Source organism: Mustelus asterias, chromosome 7, assembly GCF_964213995.1.
Source record: "Mustelus asterias chromosome 7, sMusAst1.hap1.1, whole genome shotgun sequence".
In the NCBI taxonomy this organism is placed as follows: domain Eukaryota; kingdom Metazoa; phylum Chordata; class Chondrichthyes; order Carcharhiniformes; family Triakidae; genus Mustelus; species Mustelus asterias.
This window is the reverse complement of record NC_135807.1, coordinates 13,375,057-13,393,321: the sequence shown is the minus strand read 5'-3', so window position 1 is coordinate 13,393,321 and position 18,265 is coordinate 13,375,057. Positions and strand designations below refer to the sequence as shown.

Genomic DNA, 18,265 nt, shown 5'->3' with positions numbered 1-18,265 from the left:
CTTTCCAACAGCTCTGCATTTCACTCATTCCAACCGGTGACTCCCTTTTGTGTTGTGGCCTCACAAGTTGGTTCAGTGAGCATCAGGGATGAAGAGAAAGCTGACCCATCACAAGGACCCATCAGAGACTCTTCAGTTCCCAGCATGGAAACTTTCACTTTGGGGAATCAGATAGAATGCCCGAGGGAACAGCTGATGAGACATCCAACATGAATGAGGACTAAGAGCCACAAATTGACAGATGAAGAGTTAAACATTGTTTTCTTGTAGATTTGTACCTTTTGGAACTTCACATGGAACATTTTTTAGGAAGGAAGAATACTCAATAATTTGAGAACCTTCCAAGCTTCCTTCATTGCACGTTGGAGACTGAAGGGGTGTAGCTCTGACATCTGTGTGGACATGTGCAAAGGATTTGAAAGTCTGCAGTCTACAGAAGCTTTGGGGAAGGTACAGAAAATATTTACCAGGGTGTTGCCTGGTATGGAGGACATTGGCTCTGAGGAGAGGTTGGAGAAACTTGGTTTGTTCTCACTGGAGCGATGGAGGTTGAGGGACGACCTGATAGAAGTCTACAAGATTATGAGGGGCATGGACAGAGTGTACAGTCAGAAGCTTTTCCCCAGGGCGGAAGAGTCAAACACTAGGGGGCATAGGTTTAAGGTGCGAGGGGCAAGGTTTAAAGGAGATGCACGAGGCAAGTTTTTTACACAGAGGGTGGTGGGTGCCTGGAATTTTCTGCCAGGGGACGTAGTGGAAGCAGATACGATAGTGACTGTTAAGGGGCGTCTTGACAAATACATGAATAGGATGGGAGTAGAAGGATATAGTCCCCGGAAGGGTAGGGGGCTTTAGTTCAGTTGGGCAGCATGGTCGGTGCAGGCTTGGAGGGCCGAAGGGCCTGTTCCTGTGCTGTAATTTTCTTCATTCTTTGTTCTTTATATGACAGTTCCATGGATAAGTCCAGCTAAGTGAAGACTTGGGTCCAATTTATAGGTTTTCACTTCTGCCCTTGAGAGGCCAAGAAATGGACTTGAGAGAACATGGATGGAAGGCAGCACAGTCCTAAGGGCTCATGTCCAATTCTCACACAAATTCCCTGTTATTGTGCAGCTGTGGCAATAGTGCAGGTTCATATGATGCAGTTGCCTCTCAGTGTGCTGAAACATTTGAAGATTCCAATCATCCCTTTCAAATTATTGGATACATTTATATTGTTCATGGGATGTGTGTGTTGCTGGCAAGGACAGCATTTGTTGCCCATCCTTAATTGCACATGCCTTCTTGAATCACTGCAGTTTATGTGGTGTCAGTACACCTACAGTACTTTTAGGGTGGGAGATCCAGGATTTTGACACAGTGATGCAGAAAGGACAATATAATTCCAAATCAGGATGGTGCGTGACTTGGAGCAGGACCTGCAGATGTTCCAATGCACCTTTTGTCCTCTTTTGTCCAGGTTTGGTCCAAGGCAAGATAATGAGGTCAGGAGCTGAGCATTATAAATGAAAATGCACACCATTTCCACGCTCTAAATTAAGCTAACTAAGATACCATGCTTGAAGGACAGGATTCTTGTCTGGTTCACAATTGCAAACTATTTTCCAATGTGACCCCCAATTTTAACACATCACCACCTTCTCAAGGGTAATTAGCGATGGGCGACAAATGCTGGTCTGGGCAGTAACGCCCACATCCCATGAAAGAATACATTAAAAAAGTCTTGAAAATTAACAGGTCCCCAGATGTCACCAAGAACTAGACAGCAATAAAGCAGCATAGTAACATTCAATATATAATCAATAAAGTTTGCATCTTAATAGATCAACATACATAATGGGTCATATAAAAATTAAAATCCTTGTTTTTAAAGTGGGTTTGATTTCAGTTAAGCTCTCCATATTTTATCCAACAGAAACACAAAGGAAGAATGAGTCTCCTGTCATTGCCTGAGAAATATGGGACATGTAGGGCACAACTTTCCCGGCCCGCTGCACTGCTCAAGTAGCACAGTGGGCCGGGAAATGTCAGCGGGGGGTCTTTAGTGGGAGTCGCAACTGGCGTCCAGCTGATCATGACTTTCCCATGACCTTTTTTTCAACGTAATCAGCCTCACGCCGGAATTCAGCACGAGGCTAATTACAATATGGAAATCGCCATTTCCACATAATTAGTAAGCCCGGGACGGTATCATCCAGGCTCACTAATGCTTCCCCCCCCACCGCTGAGAGAGGTTCCCAACAGCAGGGATTAAAGCTCGTCCCTATCAACGGGGACAAGGCGTGATCACCCCGCTGGTGGAGACATTGAGGCCCCCCAGGAGATCAGGGGCAGGGGTTGCCCCCTGGACCATGTCAGCCTGGCACCCTGGCAGTGCCAGTTTAGCACCCTGGCACTGCCCACCAGGCACCGGGCAGTGCCAAGGGATGGGGCCTGAGGGGAATAGGCCTACTGGGGAGCGGGGCTGATTGGCGGTAGTGGGGGAGGAACATGCTGCGTGCTCTGCATTAGGGATTGGTGGGGTCGGGAGGGAAGAGGGCATTTTGGGCTGGCCACTGGGGGGAGGAACTGGGGCTGGCCATGAGGGGTGGGTAGTCAGGGCTGGCCATGGGGAGGGGGGGGGGGGGGAGGTCGGGGCTGGCTATGGGAGGAGGGGGTGGGGGGGAGGTTGGGGTCAGTCACGGAGGCTGGTGGGAGGGTGGGAGGGTCGGGGCTTGCCATGGGGGCAGACAATCAGGATTGGCCGAGGGAGGGCGTTCCAGGAAGCCAGGGGGGTGTGGGGCGGTCACGGAGGCTGGCAATCGGTGGGGGGGGGGGGGGTTGGAGAAACTGGCGATCTGGAGGTTGGCGACGAGGGGGCCACTGCTCATGTGCCGATCTCCGCACTGACAGATCAGCGCTTGTGCAGTGGCCCACTCAGCGCAGTGATGCCGACCTCTTGGACGGGATTAGGCCCTTACCGGCGTGAATCCCCCTGTGGCACTGTGTGATGCACAGAGTGCCGGAAATCCATCACACTAACTGTGCTCAAAAAACAGGCAGGAAAATCTCCCGTTTTCCCATCCGTTGGGCACTTTGATTTTTTGGGGGGAAAATTGCCCCCATAGTATCTTGCAAAGATGGGCGATCACCAAGTAGATTAACAAATGAACGGTTAATTTAGGTAAATAACTATTTACCGAGAGTGATATAAAGGCTATCATACTCCCTGACTCCAGACTCCGAACTGGCAAGAAAAACCCGTGTTGAGGTCCAGGATTCGGGCACTCTGGCCCGATTGGCTGAACAGGTTGGCTCTGACCCTCTGAGGCCTTGCACTACCACAGGACAAATGGCCTCCTGAGAACCAGACAACCGGGGCGTGGAACAAAATGTGAGATTATGGGGATGATCGCTTAAAATATGGGACAGCTGGTCACCGTCATAATGTCACTTTTTAACTGATCTCTTCATCTCTCAACTTTTACGATTTTGAAAGAATTAACTTCTAACTGTATGCATTGCCTCGACAGAGCTTAGCAGTGGATTAATTCCATCTTGTGATGATACATGGATAAGGAACAGAAGTTCTTGTTGAGGAAGAAATTCCACCTTTCGAGCCATTTGTAGGTGGCAGGAGATCATGTGCGGGTTATACTTAAACAACCTAATGATACAGCTGGTTGAGGGGAGGAAGGGGTTGGGATTGGGGGAGAGAGGGTGAAGGGATGGTGCGAACTCACTTACACTTTCCTCAGTGTGTGTGATCCGAGACAAATGCTCCCCCTCCAGTGGATTTATTCCCCAAATTTTAGAATTCAATCACAGGCTTATACAGCAGGGGAGGCCATTCAGTGCTGGCTTGTTAAAAATGCATCCAATCAGTCCATCTCCCTTCCACTTGCACAGTAACCCAGCAACTTTAGTCTTCAACCTTTCGAGGTATTTATTCTCTCGAAAGTTTAATTCCCTCTGAAAGGTTGCCATTGAACCTGCTAATTTTCAGTCAACAGGTTGCACATCACAACAAAAAAAATCTGCTCTGGCGAAGGGTCATCCAGACTCGAAACATTGGCTCTATTCTCCCTCCACAGATGCTGTCAGACTGGATGAGTTTTTCCAGCATTTTCTACTTTTGTTTCAGATTCCAGCATAGAATCATACAGCTCGGAAGAGGCCCTTCGGCCCATTGAATCCACACTGACACATTAGCATTACATCACATTGACATTACAGCATGGAAACAAAGAAAATAGAAGCAGGAATAGGCCATTCGAGCCTGCTCTGCCATTTATTATGATCATGGCTGATCTTCAATACCATTATTCCCACAAAACTCATCTCCAAACTATGTGGCCTGGGGCTTGGCTCCTCTCTCTGCGACTGGATCCTAAACTTCCTAGCCCACAGACTGCAATTAGTAAGGATAGCAACCTCCTCCCCGATCATCCTCAACACCAGTGCCCCACAAGGCTGTGTCCTCAGCCTTACTATACTCCTTATACACCTATGACTGTGTGGCCAAATTCCTCTCCAACTCGATTTTCAAGTTACCACTGTAGTGGGTCGGATCTCAAACAATGACGAGACAGAGTACGTGAATGAGATAGAGAATCTGGTGAACTGGTGCGATGACAATAATCTCTCCCTCACTGTCAATAAAACAAAGCAGATGGTCATCGACTTCAGGAAGCGCAGTGGAGGACATGCCCCTGTCTACATCAATGGCGATGAAGTAGAAATGGTCGAGAGCTTCAAGTTTTTAGGTGTCCAGATCACCAACAACCTGTCCTGGTTCCTCCACGCTGACACTATAGTTAAGAAAGCCCACCAATGCCTCTACTTTCTCAGAAGACTAAGGAAATTTGGCATGTCAGCTACGACTCTCTCTTCCACTTTCTTCCGTCGGGAAAAAGATACAAAAGTCTGAGGTCATGTACCAACCGACACAAGAACAGTTTCTTCCCTGCTGCCATCAGACTTTTGAATGGACCTACCTTGCACTACCTCGTTGATCTTTCTCTGCACCCTAGCTATGACTGTAACACTACATTCTGCACTCTCTCGTTTCCTTCTCTATGAACAGTATGCTTTGTCTGTATAGCGTGCAAGAAACAATACTTTTCACTGTATGTTAATACATGTGACAATAATAAATCAAATCAAATTTTGCTTTTAAAAGAATCCACCCTGAGTTCTTTTAAAACATATTGAGACCATCACCTTTGCCTTCCTCCCAGTGGATCTTCCTTGATCGAAGGCGCCTGCTTGTGGGATCTTGCTGTGCCTTGTTGCGGGGCGGGGGGGGAGTTGCTGTGTTTTTTCACATGACAACAGGGATCAGATTTTTGGAGAAAAAGAAGCTATTTCATTGCCTTGTGAAGTGATTTGGGATGACCTGTGGCTGTGAAAGGTGCTATACAAATGCAGAGCCTTGCTTGTTGTACTGGTCCCCATGTGCTGGCTGAGCCTGATGCAGATGGAGAGGCAGTTCCCATGGTAACCGCAGCCATGGGGATGAACCGGAAGGGGAACCGTGGAGTGGGTCAGAGGTCATCCGGATGTAGTGGCGCTGAGCCCCTTTCAGGCTGTTCCCTCTCCCCGCCCCCCCAGCGTCGTGGATGCAACAAGCGGGAGAGCCCGCCGCAGGGGAGATGAGCAGCTCGGCCAAGCAGGAGAGCCCGTCCCCGGGGCAGAGCAGCTCAGCCAACAGCCCCGGCAGGAAACCCGAGAAACGGAGGCGGCAGGAGGAGGGGGGAGAGCAGGAGGAGGAGCGGAGAGGAGGAAAATTCCAGGTAGGGCCTGGGGCCGGGGGAATGGTTGTCAGCGCGCACGGAGCCCTCTGAATGGACAGCACCCTCTGTTTATAAAGGGAAGGGGGGGGGGGTCTGCACCCTCTGTTTATAAAAGGGAGGGGGGGGGGTTTGCACCCTCTGTTTATAAAGGGGAGGGGGGGGTTTGCACCCTCTGTTTATAAAGGGGAGGGGGGGGTTGCACCCTCTGTTTATAAAGGGGAGGGGGGGTCTGCACCCTCTGTTTATAAAGGGGAGGGGGAGGGGGTCTGCACCCTCTGTTTATAAAAGGGAGGGGGGGGGGGTTTGCACCCTCTGTTTATAAAGGGGAGGGGGGGGTTTGCACCCTCTGTTTATAAAGGGGAGGGGGGGGGTTGCACCCTCTGTTTATAAAGGGAAGGGGGGGGTCTGCACCCTCTGTTTATAAAGGGGGGGGTCTGCACCCTCTGTTTATAAAGGGGAGGGGGGGTCTGCACCCTCTGTTTATAAAGGGGAGGGGGGTCTGCACCCTCTGTTTATAAAGGGGGGGTCTGCACCCTCTGTTTATAAAGGGGTGGGGGGGTCTGCACCCTCTGTTTATAAAGGGGAGGGGGGTCTGCACCCTCTGTTTATAAAGGGGGGGGGTCTGCACCCTCTGTTTATAAAGGGGGGGGTCTGCACCCTCTGTTTATAAAGGGGGGGTCTGCACCCTCTGTTTATAAAGGGGTGGGGGGGTCTGCACCCTCTGTTTATAAAGGGGAGGGGGGTCTGCACCCTCTGTTTATAAAGGGGAGGGGGGTCTGCACCCTCTGTTTATAAAGGGGAGGGGGGTCTGCACCCTCTGTTTATAAAGGGCGGGGTCTGCACCCTCTGTTTATAAAGGGGAGGGGGGGTCTGCACCCTCTGTTTATAAAGGGGAGGGGCTCTGCACCCTCTGTTTATAAAGGGAAGGGGGGGTCTGCACCCTCTGTTTATAAAGGGGGGGGGGTCTGCACCCTCTGTTTATAAAGGGGGGGGTCTGCACCCTCTGTTTATAAAGGGAAGGGGGGGTCTGCACCCTCTGTTTATAAAGGGGGGGGGGTCTGCACCCTCTGTTTATAAAGGGGGGGGTCTGCACCCTCTGTTTATAAAGGGGGGGGTCTGCACCCTCTGTTTATAAAGGGGGGGGTCTGCACCCTCTGTTTATAAAGGGGGGGGTCTGCACCCTCTGTTTATAAAGGGGGGGGGTCTGCACCCTCTGTTTATAAAGGGGGGGGTCTGCACCCTCTGTTTATAAAGGGGGGGGGTCTGCACCCTCTGTTTATAAAGGGGGGGGGTCTGCACCCTCTGTTTATAAAGGGGGGGGGTCTGCACCCTCTGTTTATAAAGGGGAGGGGGGGTCTGCACCCTCAGTTTATATAAGGGGGGGGGTCTGCACCCTCTGTTTATAAAGGGGAGGGGGGGTCTGCACCCTCTGTTTATAAAGGGGAGGGGGGGGGTTTCCCGCCTCTGTTTATAAAGGGGGGGAGGGGTGAATGCCCCCTCTGTTTATAATGGTTATCGAGTTTTACAGAAAGAGGGGTTTTGGCCATCAAGCTCTTATCTATTCTAATTCCATTTTCCAGAACTTGGTCCATAGCCTTGTCTGTTCATCTAAATGCATAGAGTCATAGAATCCCTACAGTTCAGGATTAGGCCATTCGGACCATGACGCTTGCACTAACAACAACTTTACGCAGGCCCTATCCCCGTAACTCCACATATTTACCTTTCAAATCTCCCTGACACCAAGGGGCAATTTAGCATAACCAAACAACTTGGCCCGCACATCTTTCAGTGTGTGAGGGAACAGGAGCACCCGGAGGAAACTCATGCAGACATGGAGAGAACATGCAAACTCCACACAGTCACCTAAGGCTGCAATTGAACCCGGGTCCTTGGCGTTGTGAGGTAGTAATGCTAACCACTGTGCCGCTTAAATGTTTTGAGGGTTCCTGCCTCTTCCACCCTTTCGGGCAGTGAGTTACCGATTCCCACCACCCTCTGGGTGGAAAAGGTTTTTCTCAAATCCCTTCTAATTCTCCTGTACCTTATTTTAAATTGATGCCCCCTGGTTATTGACCCCTCTACTAGAACATAGAACAATACAGCACAGAACAGGCCCTTCGGCCCACAATGTTGTGCCGAGCTTTGTCTGAAACCCAGATCAAGCTATTTCCTCCCTATCATCCCGAAGTGCTCCATGTGCCTATCCAATAGCTTCTTAAATGTTCCTAAAGTTTCTGACTCCACCATCCCTGCAGGCAGTCCATTCCACACCCCAACCACTCTCTGAGTAAAAAACCTACCTCGGACATTCTTCCTATATCTCCCACCATGAACCCTATAGTTATGCCCCCTAGTTACCGCTCCATTCACCCGAGGAAGTAGTCTTTGAACGTTCACTCTATCTATCCCCCTCATCATCTTATAAACCTCTATCAAGTCTCCTCTCAACCTCCTCCGCTCCAAAGAGAAAAGCCCAAGTTCCCTCAACCTTTCCTCATAAGACCTACCCTCCAAACCAGGCAGCATCCTGGTAAATCTCCTTTGCACTCTTTCCAGTGTCTCCACATCCTTCTTGTAGTGAGGTGACCAGAACTGCACACAATATTCCAAATGTGGTCTCACCAAGGTCCTGTACAGTTGCAGCATAACCCCACGGCTCTTAAACTCAAAGCCCCTGTTAATGAACGCCAACACACTATAGGCCTTCTTCACGGCTCTATCCACTTGAGTGGCAACCTTCAGAGATCTATGGATATGAACCCCAAGATCTCTCTGTTCCTCCACATTCTTCAGAACCCTACCTTTGACCCTGTAATCCACATTTAAATTTGTCCTACCAAAATGAATCACCTCTCATTTGTCAGGGTTAAACTCCATTTGCCATTTTTCAGCCCAGCTCTGCATCCTATCTATAATCTGTTTGCAGCCTACAACAGCCCTCCACCTCATCCACTACTCCACCAATCTTGGTGTCATCAGCAAATTTACTGATCCACCCTTCAGCCCCCTCCTCCAAGTCATTTATAAAAATTACAAAGATCAGAGGACCAAGCACTGATCCTTGTGGCACTCCGCTGGTAACCGGTTTCCAGTCCGAAAATTTTCCATCCACCACCACCCTCTGTCTTCTGTTAGATAGCCAGTTACCTATCCAATCGGCCAAACTTCCCTCTATCCCACACAACCTTACTTTCTTCATAAGCTGACCGTGGGGGACTTTATCAAGCGCCTTACTAAAATCCATGTATATGACATCAACTGCACTACCTTCATCTACACACTTAGTTACCTCCTCAAAAAATTCTATCAAATTTGTGAGGCAAGACTTGCCCTTCACAAATCCGTGCTGACTATCCCGGATTAAGCTGCATCTTTCTAAATGGTCGTAAATCCTATCCCTAAGGACCTTTTCCATCAACTTACCGACCACCGAAGTAAGACTAACCGGCCTATAATTACCAGGGTCATTTCTATTCCCTTCCTTAAACAGAGGAACCACATTCGCCACTCTCCAGTCCTCTGGCACCACCCCCGTGGACAGTGAGGACGCAAAGATCAATGCCAAAGGCTCTGCTCTCTCATCCCTTGCCTCCCAAAGAATCCTAGGATATATTTCATCAGGCCCAGGGGACTTATCAACTTTCAGTTTATTCAGAATTGCTAGTACATCTTCCCTCCGAACATCTACTTCCTCCAGCCTATCAGCCTGTGACACCATCTCTTCCTCAAAAACATGGCCCCTCTCCTTGGTGAACACTGAAGAAAAGTATTCATTCATCACCTCTCCTATCTCTTCTGACTCCATGCACAAATTCCCACTGCCGTCCTTGACCGGCCCCAGCCTCACCCTGGTCATTCTTTTATTCCTCACATAAGAATAAAAAGCCTTGCGGTTTTCCTTGATCCGACCCACCAAGGACTTCTCATGCCCCCTCCTAGCTCTCCTTAGCCTAGCCCCTTTTTCAGCTCATTTCTTGCTAACTTGTAACCCTCCATCGAGCCAACTGAACCTTGTTTTCTCAACCTAACATACGCTTCCTTCTTCCTCTTGACAAGACATTCCACCTCTTTTGTGAACCATGGTTCCCTCACTCGGCCATTTCCTCTCTGCCTGGCAGGGACATACCTATCAAGGACACGCAGTATTTGTTCCTTGAAAAAGTTCCACTTATCATTAGTGCCTTTGCCTGCTAAGGGCAAGTAAAATTGGATTTCAAATTCTAGAGACAGCCAACTGTTTTAAAATACATTAGTACAACTGTGCTTTTGTGCTTGTCAGTTTGTGCTTTTCACTTGAACATACATTTTGGGTTGTTTGGTTCACAGCTGAAATGGCTGCTTTCTCTTTCTGTTCCATTTCCTGAAGATAAACTGTTGATGCTGAAGGGTGATGTTCCCCATTCTTGTCTCTTTCCCTTTTGATTTTTGACAATTAGTGTCAGAAAGTTATTTGGCTTTGGAAACCATCAAATTTGAGCTGGCAGAAATTGTAGGAAAATGAACAAGATGTCTTGCTAGAGAGATTAATAGATGTTTGGTGGTATGCTGCTGGACTAATGTTCCAGGGACTCAATAACTTAACATCTAAACAATAGTGTGTACTTCCTGGATTGTGAAATCACCAGACAGACAAAATCTTTTACAGATGCACCATAGAAAGCATTCTTTCTGGTTGTATCACAGCTTGGTATGGCTCCTGCTTTGCCCAAGACCGCAAGGACCAACTAAAGGTTGTGAATGTAGCCCAATCTATCACGTAAACCAGCCTCCCATCCATTGACTCTGTCTACACTTCCCGCTGCCTCGGCAAAGCAGCCAGCATAATTAAGGACCCCACGCACTCCGGACATTCTCTCTTTCACCACCACCTTTCGAGAAAACGATACAAAAGTCTGAGGTCACGTACCAACCGACTTAAGAACAGCTTCTTCCCTGCTGCCGTCAGACTTTTGAATGGACTTACCTTGCATTAAGTTGATCTTTCTCTACACCCTAGCTATGACTGTAACACTACATTCTGCACTCTCTCGTTTCCTTCTCTATGAACGGTATGCTTTGTCTGTATAGTGCGCAAGAAACAATACTTTTCACTATGTTAATACACGTGACAATGATAAATCAAATCTACTTGCATTTTGACAGTGAACACTAATTGAAATTTAACCCTTTTGCTCAGTCCTAATTGTCACACATTAGAAGTCTTACACTGATGAGAATGTTGGCCGAATGGTTAGTTTTGCAAAGAAAATTCTGTAAATCTATTGGTGGGAAAATGGAGCCATGGCAAAAACGTTTTCTGTTCCCCATTTGCTGTTTAATTTCTCTGCCCATGTCATTAAGATTTATTTTCAAATTAAGGTCTGAAGTTATGCAAAGGAAATTTTTGTCTTGATGTTAAAAGCTTATCTGTTTTTTAAAAAAATCAGAAATTAGATGAAGGACACTGCAGTAAAGTGGCTGCACACTACAATGAGCTTCAGGAATGTGGTTTGGCAGTTCGTAATCAGAGTCCTATCTTTTACTTGCGCAACTTCAACAACTGGATCAAGAGTGTCCTTATTGGTACGTATGTAATAATCTGATTTATACTCAATGGTCACAATCCAATTACAGCCAATGTAGCATAGTAATGTAAGAAAAGTAGCAGCCAATTTGCTCATAGCAAGCTCTCTCAAATGGCAATGGCAACTAGATAATCTGTCTTCAGGTGTTGGTTGAGGGATGAATATTGGCCAGGACACCAGGGAGAACCCCTGCCAGTTTTCAAAACAGTGCCATGGGATCATTGGCGTTTACCTAGAGGGTTTCAAATTTCAGTTGACGTAGAGCAATTTAAAATACGTGCTGAATATGTTAGAATAGACTGCCAAATCTGTGATTCAACTGATGCTATCATATTTGTATCTTAACACCTTATAGTCCGAAAGACGTGCTGGTTAGGTGCATTGGCCTTGCTAAATTCTCCCTCGGTGTACTTGAACGGGCACTGAAGTGTGGCGACTAGGGGATTTTCACAGTAACTTCATTGCAGTGTTAATGCAAGCCCACTTGCGACACTCATAAATAAACTTGAATTGAATCTCTAGAATTGGCAAAGGTTCAATTTTACGTGCATATCTCGGTGGTAACGTGGCACGGTTCAGAAGATGGCTTAAATCATGAGAATGAAGATTAATCAATTTTCTTCCATTGCCTGAACATAGATATCCCAAACCATCGCTGCTGTATATCCATTCCATATCTTTTCCACAATCTTGTGTTCTGTGGGAGTAGGGTTTAGTGTTTTGGATATAGTGATGGCATTGGAGGGAGAGTGGTTGGGTCGCAAAACTTAATCATTGTAGTGCAAATGCTGCACTTTAAGTGGTCTGTATTAATCTAAAATAGTTAGGCTATTCTATTATATTCTTGTAAAGTTGTCATCAAGGAGGTCACTTTACATTGTAGAAAGACAAGAAATCTAAAACTAAAACGTGCAGTCGGAAGGCAAGCATCCGAAAGAGAAAGATACGTTCACAATTTGGATATGTCTACTCATCTGAAAGGGATAGCAAAGTAACCTCGATCTCTAGCTGAGCAGTTCTAACAATTTCTGCTATCATTTTATGGCCCTCTACGAACCACACTGACCTTCAGGTAAAAACTTGGTTAGTAGTTCATAAAGGGCAGATTCTGAGGTTCAAGGAACTTTTGGGATAAACTTATTTTTTATTGCAGGAGAATATCTTGAAAAGGTGAAGCTGAAGAACAGGCACAACATCTCTGTCATGGACCTAGGGTGTGGAAAAGGTGGTGATTTACTGAAGTGGAAAAAAGGGCAGATTAACAAACTGGTTTGCGTTGGTAAGTAAATTGCAGGAGAGATGAGGGAAGAAAGTTGATCTGTTTTGGAAATTGTTCCAGAATGAAGTAGTTTATAAAATATTTGAATTAGGTGCTTTGATTTTATCTTTGGGTCGATGCAAGAATCAATAAATGTGTAACCCCCTGCTGACAACTATATGCTCTGACCAGCTGAGTTAAGTGAAGCTGTACCTGGGATGTGCTTGATGTTATAAGGGGCTACTATGTAAATGTTCAATTAACAGGATCCTGAGTTCTTAGCGGTTGGTGTTGAGCTAGGCTAAATTTCCTATTTACCAATAAATGTCAGTACAGGCGTGAATGAAAAGGATTAGTGTATGCAGTTGCAATCTGGAGTAATAACCTATTAATAATAGCGCGGTACCTCCCAAAATGGTAAGTATGTAAACCTTGTAATAAGAAAAAGTTCAGGACAACCATGCAAAAGAATAACAAAAATAAATTTATTTTCTTGCATTGTTGCGTCTCATAAAACAGGTAAAGAGTCCCAAACTAAAGATTTTTCAATTTAACAGTTCAACCCTGAGAAATGTTCAAAATATTACCAAGTGCTTGGATTTATAAACGTTGGGGCCCATACGTTGGTGCACATATGAAGAAAACACACCCTCAACAACACAATGCTGATACCGTTCAGTGTCTGATAGTATAGTCTCCAGTTACTCACGCAACCACGACACACACACAGCCCAGAAGGGTCTGCGAGCGGGAAGAAAATGCAGCAAGCTGTCCGTGTAGTGACGCAGGTCCAGTGCGCTGAAGTCTGTCCTCCTCGGCAGTGCTACTTAGCAAGTGAGCTTCAGCTAATCCTCGTTCTCTCCGTCTTCTCAGTGAAAACTACGCCCGGCGTTTATAGCTGACTGTCCCTCACCGGCAGTTTCTAGCAGAAACGTCCACGCTTGAGAATACAAGACGATGCACTTTACACTTTTTCTCAACAGTAATGAAAATAACAAACAGGACTAAACCTTGCTGCCTTTCACTTCAAACTGGAAAAAATGAGTTGTTAAACTGCGACAAACACGAGCTTTAACTGCACAGTAATATTTGTGCCCATACTGTGAAGTATGTTAGTCTACAAATATTATCTGCCTTGACGTTAAAACTGGGTTTTTACCGCATGGAAACAGCTCCTCTTCCCCACGTGTGTCTCCCCACTGCAGCTTCCTCTGCCTCCCGCCGTTTTTCTTTTTCCCTCCCCCTAAGTAATCTGATTGGCTTAAAGTGCAGCTCTCTAGAAAATGGATTGGCTTAGCTGACATCACTCAAACAAACAGTATCTGTTCACGGTATTGGGCCCAGTAAACAGGACATTGAAACTCACAAGAAAACAAAGAACAATGGTAAATGTCTTTTTCATTAAATTCACCCATATTTCAGGAAAACACACTCTTTTCATTTTTCTTTCATTTATCTTTTTTTTCAGGCCCCTACAAATGTAATTAAGATATAACTTAATTTTACAAATCGGATAACGTTCAAGTTCTAGTTTTTTAATCCTGTTTAAAAAGAAAAAAAAATTTGGAGCGAGATCTCTAAACATGTTTTTGCCATTTGTTTTAAACTGAATCATCAGCACTTAAGCTTTAAATGATGAGAACTGTTTAGTAGTTATTCATAGAATCTCTACAGTGCAGAAGGAGGCCTTTTGGCCCATCGAGTCTGCACCGACCGCAATCCCGCCTTATCCCCATAGCTCTACTTATTTATCCTACTAAGCCCCTGACACTAAGGGGCAGTTTAGCATGGCCATTCAACCTAACCCGCACATCTTCGGAGAGTGGGAGGAAACCGGAGCACCCGGAGGAAACCCACGCAGACACGGGGAGAATGTGCAAACTCCACACACAGTGACCCGAGGCTGGAATCGAACCTGGGTCTCTGGCACTGAGAGCCAGCAGTGTTAACTGCTATGCCACAATTTATTTAGCTACTGAAGAATAGTTTTCTGATTTCATTCTGTTTCCTCTGTTTTTAGATCTTTTTAAGTCGGCTTCTTCCAATGAGATTAATTGTGATCACTTAATCTCACTATGTATTAACCTCTTTGTAAAATGAAGCTTGTGTTTCTTTTGATCACAAAGGAATCTGTTTTATTATTTAAATTGTTAAATAAGATTTTCATAGGGTTTTATCTTATTAATTCCTGGGATTATAACATTATAGGTGTTGTTGCCAAGACCAGCAGTTATTGCCCTTTGTTAATTGTCCCTGAGAACCTGGTGGTGAACCACTCTGGATACTGTGAGGGAGAGAGTTGCTTGATCCTGACTCAAATATTTCCATGTCAGGATGGTGTCTGACATGGAGGAGAACTTGCAGGGGGTAGTGTTCCAATCCATTTGCCACCTATGTCCATCTAGTTGGTATAAGTTGAATGTTTGGGATGTGCTATTGAAGAACATTGGCAGTGCATTTTGTAGATGGTACACAATGCTTGAAAGTTTATTTATTAGTGTCACAAGTAGCCTTATGTTAACACTGCAGTGAAGTTACTGTGAAAATCCGGCCCACTCCGGCGCCTGTTCGGGTACGCTGAGGGAGAGTTAAGCATGGCCAATGCACCTAACTAGCACGTCTTTCAGATGGTGGGAGAAAACTGCAGCACCCAGAGGAAACCCTCATAGACACGGGGAGAACGTGCAGATTCCACACAACAATGACCCAAGTCGGGAATCGAACCCGGGTCCCTGGTGCTGTGAGACAGGAGGGCTAACCACTGATATCTAGTGGTGGAGGGAGTCAGTGTGTAAGATGGTGGATGGAGTGCCAATCAAACAGGATATCTTGGATGGTGTAGAGCCCCTCGAGTTTCTTGGAAAGGTGACATTTGTTTGTGTTAAGTATTACCTGATTGCCTTTCCTGTCTTAAATTAGGTTCAGGATCTGCCCCATGCCATTTCAGGCTGAAGTGGGCATGGTCTCAGTTCCAGAGACAGCACCTCACAAAATTTACTTAGGAATTGGGAGAGAGAGAGAGATGATGATGAAGCACGAAGTTTGTTTAAAAAAAGTATTTGTTAAATTCATGAGGATGATTGCTTAAATTCTTATTTTTTTCACCCTTTCTCCTCTAACAGACATTGCTGATATTTCTGTGGAACAGTGCATTCAGCGGTACGATGACATGAAAAACAGATGTTACTCTAACGAACGTCTTTTTGCTGCGGAGTTTGTAAGAGCAGACTGCACCAAGGTAAAATCCTTCAAATTTAGGAAGCAGTTCAATTCTATAATCCACCATAATACGTGGAGGCTTTGGGAGTACAGAAGAGGTTTACCAGGATGTTGCCTGGTATGGAAGGTATTAGCTACGAGGAGATAGTGAATAAACTGGGATTGTTCTCCCCGGAAAGACAGAGGCTGAGGGTTGAGCTGGTAGCAGTTTATAAAATTATGAGGGACATAGAGAGTGTGAACAGTTGGAAGCTTTTTCCCAGGGCAGAAATGACAATTACAAGGGGGCACAAGTTCAAGGCAAGGGGGGAAAGGTTCAGTGGAGATGTGCGGGGGATGTCTTTTGCACAGAGGGTGGTGGGGGCCTGGAATGCACTGCCGCGTGAGGTGGTTGAGGCAGATATGTTAGTGACATTTAAGACTTATCTGGATAGACACATGAACAGACGGGGAGTAGTGGGATACAGGCAGTTGGTCTAGATAGGACAATGTGATCGGCGCAGGCTTGGTGGGCCAAAGGGCCTGTTCCTATGCTGTACTGTTCTTCTTTTGTAATACATGAAAATCTGAATAAATGTAGATGCAATGCAACATTTGGAAGCATATTTTAGCAGTAATGATACAATAATTTTCGTAAATTCAGGAAAACATTTTGTTTAGAAAACCTTTTTGTTCGTAATTCTGAAGGACAGGATTAACCTACACTTGGAAAGGCAGGGATTGATCAGGGATATTCAGCATGGATTTGTTGGTGGGAGATCCTGTCTAACTAATTTAATTGAGTTTTTTGAAAAGGCAACTAAATATATTGATGAGGGTAGCGCAGTTGATGTGGTTTACATGGACTTCAGTAAGACCTTTGACAAAGTCTCACATGAAGGCTGGTGCAAAAGGTTAGAGCCCATGGAATCCTTGGCAAATTGAATCCAAATTTGGTTTGTTAGGAGGCAAAGGGTGATGGTGGAATGTTGTTTTTGTGATCGGAAGCCTGTGACCAGCGCTGTACCACAGCGATTGGTGCTGGGACCCTTGCTGTTTTTTATATACATTAATGATTGGATGTGAATGTAGAATGTATAGTTAGTAAGTTTGCAGGTGATGCGAAAATTGGTGGTATTGTTGATAGTGAGGAGGATAGTCTTAGGCTACAGACTGATATTGCTCAGCTGGTAAGTTGGGCAGAGCAGTGGCAGATGGAATTTAATTCTGATAAGTGTGCGATGATGCATTTTGGGAGTTCTAATAAGGGTAGGATGTACACAATGAATGGTAGGTCCCCAGGGAGTATTGCAGAACAAAGGGACCATGGTATACAAGTCCATGGATACCTGAAGATGACAGCACAGCTAGATAGGGTGGTGAAGAACGCATACAGAATGCATACCTTCATTAGCCGGGGCAGAAAATATTGGAGCAGGGAGGTTTTGATATAACTTTATAAAACATTGGTTAGGTCACAGATGGAGTATTGTATGCAGTTCTGGTTGCCACACTATTCAAAGGACTTGATTGCATTGGAGAAGGTGCAGAGGAGATTCTCACAAGATTCACCAGGATGTTGCTTACGATGGAAAGTTTTAGCTTGAGGAGAGACTGGGTAGGCTGTGTTTGTTTTCTTTGCAGCAAAGGAGGCTGATGAGGTGGGATCTGATAGAGGTGTACAAAACTGAGAGGCCTAGGTAGTGCAGATCATTAATTTTTTTCCCATGGCAGAGGTACCTAAGTCATGATGTGGAGAGACCAGAGGGCGTTGGTTTAAGGTGAGGTGTAAGTGGTTTGGGGGGATCTGAGGAAATAAAAATCACCTGAGGGTGGTGGAAATATGGAGCACGCTGCCTGAGAGCGTGGTGAGAGCCAGGACGCTCAGTATTTAAGAAGCATCTCAACGAGTATTTAAATCACCAGACATAGTTAGTGTTGGTCCAAGTGCTGGTAAGTGGGATTAGTATAGATTAGTATTTGATGGACGGCATAGACATGGTGGGCCGAAGGGCCTGTTTCTGTGCTGTATGACTCTTAACTCTATAATCAGTCTACTGGTGGCAACTTCTTTGTTTATAAATGCCTGCACTTTTCCAAAAATCTTCCAATTTCAACGGTTTGCTTCGCTTTTATTTTAGGTGCTTTATCCAACAAGTTTTAATTAAGAACTTGGAATTTGGTGTTTGAAAATTGTAATAGCAGATAATTTGTTTTATTGAATGCAGTAAATTGCGCGTAGGCCTCAGTAATTTGGATTTTGTGCGACTGGAGAAAGATGTAGGGTAGGAAAAAGGGGGTCAGCTTTGGACTGTTCTTGCAAAGAATTTGCATAAAGACAATGAACTGAATGGCCTGCTTGTGTGCTGTAGACTTCAATAGTTCCGCAATTCTCTGCAGTACAGAAGTTGGTCGCCACCTGAATTCTGCTTCATAACCATTTACTGAGCTGTTAAACATTTAGTTAA

The 18,265-nt window shown here is 45.7% G+C and overlaps 1 protein-coding gene across 1 annotated transcript in view; it reads left to right on the top strand.

Annotated features, from left to right (window-relative positions):
* The first annotated feature begins 5,528 nt into the window (after positions 1 to 5,528).
* Positions 5,529 to 18,265, top strand: part of rnmt (RNA (guanine-7-) methyltransferase) — a 38,217-nt gene continuing 25,480 nt past the window's right edge. Inside the window, exons 1-4 of the mRNA XM_078215674.1 lie at positions 5,529 to 5,774; positions 11,204 to 11,339; positions 12,495 to 12,620; positions 15,722 to 15,837. Coding sequence (XP_078071800.1) covers positions 5,601 to 5,774; positions 11,204 to 11,339; positions 12,495 to 12,620; positions 15,722 to 15,837 — 552 coding nt within the window. The 5' untranslated portion in view covers positions 5,529 to 5,600. The remainder of the gene's footprint in view (positions 5,775 to 11,203; positions 11,340 to 12,494; positions 12,621 to 15,721; positions 15,838 to 18,265) is intronic.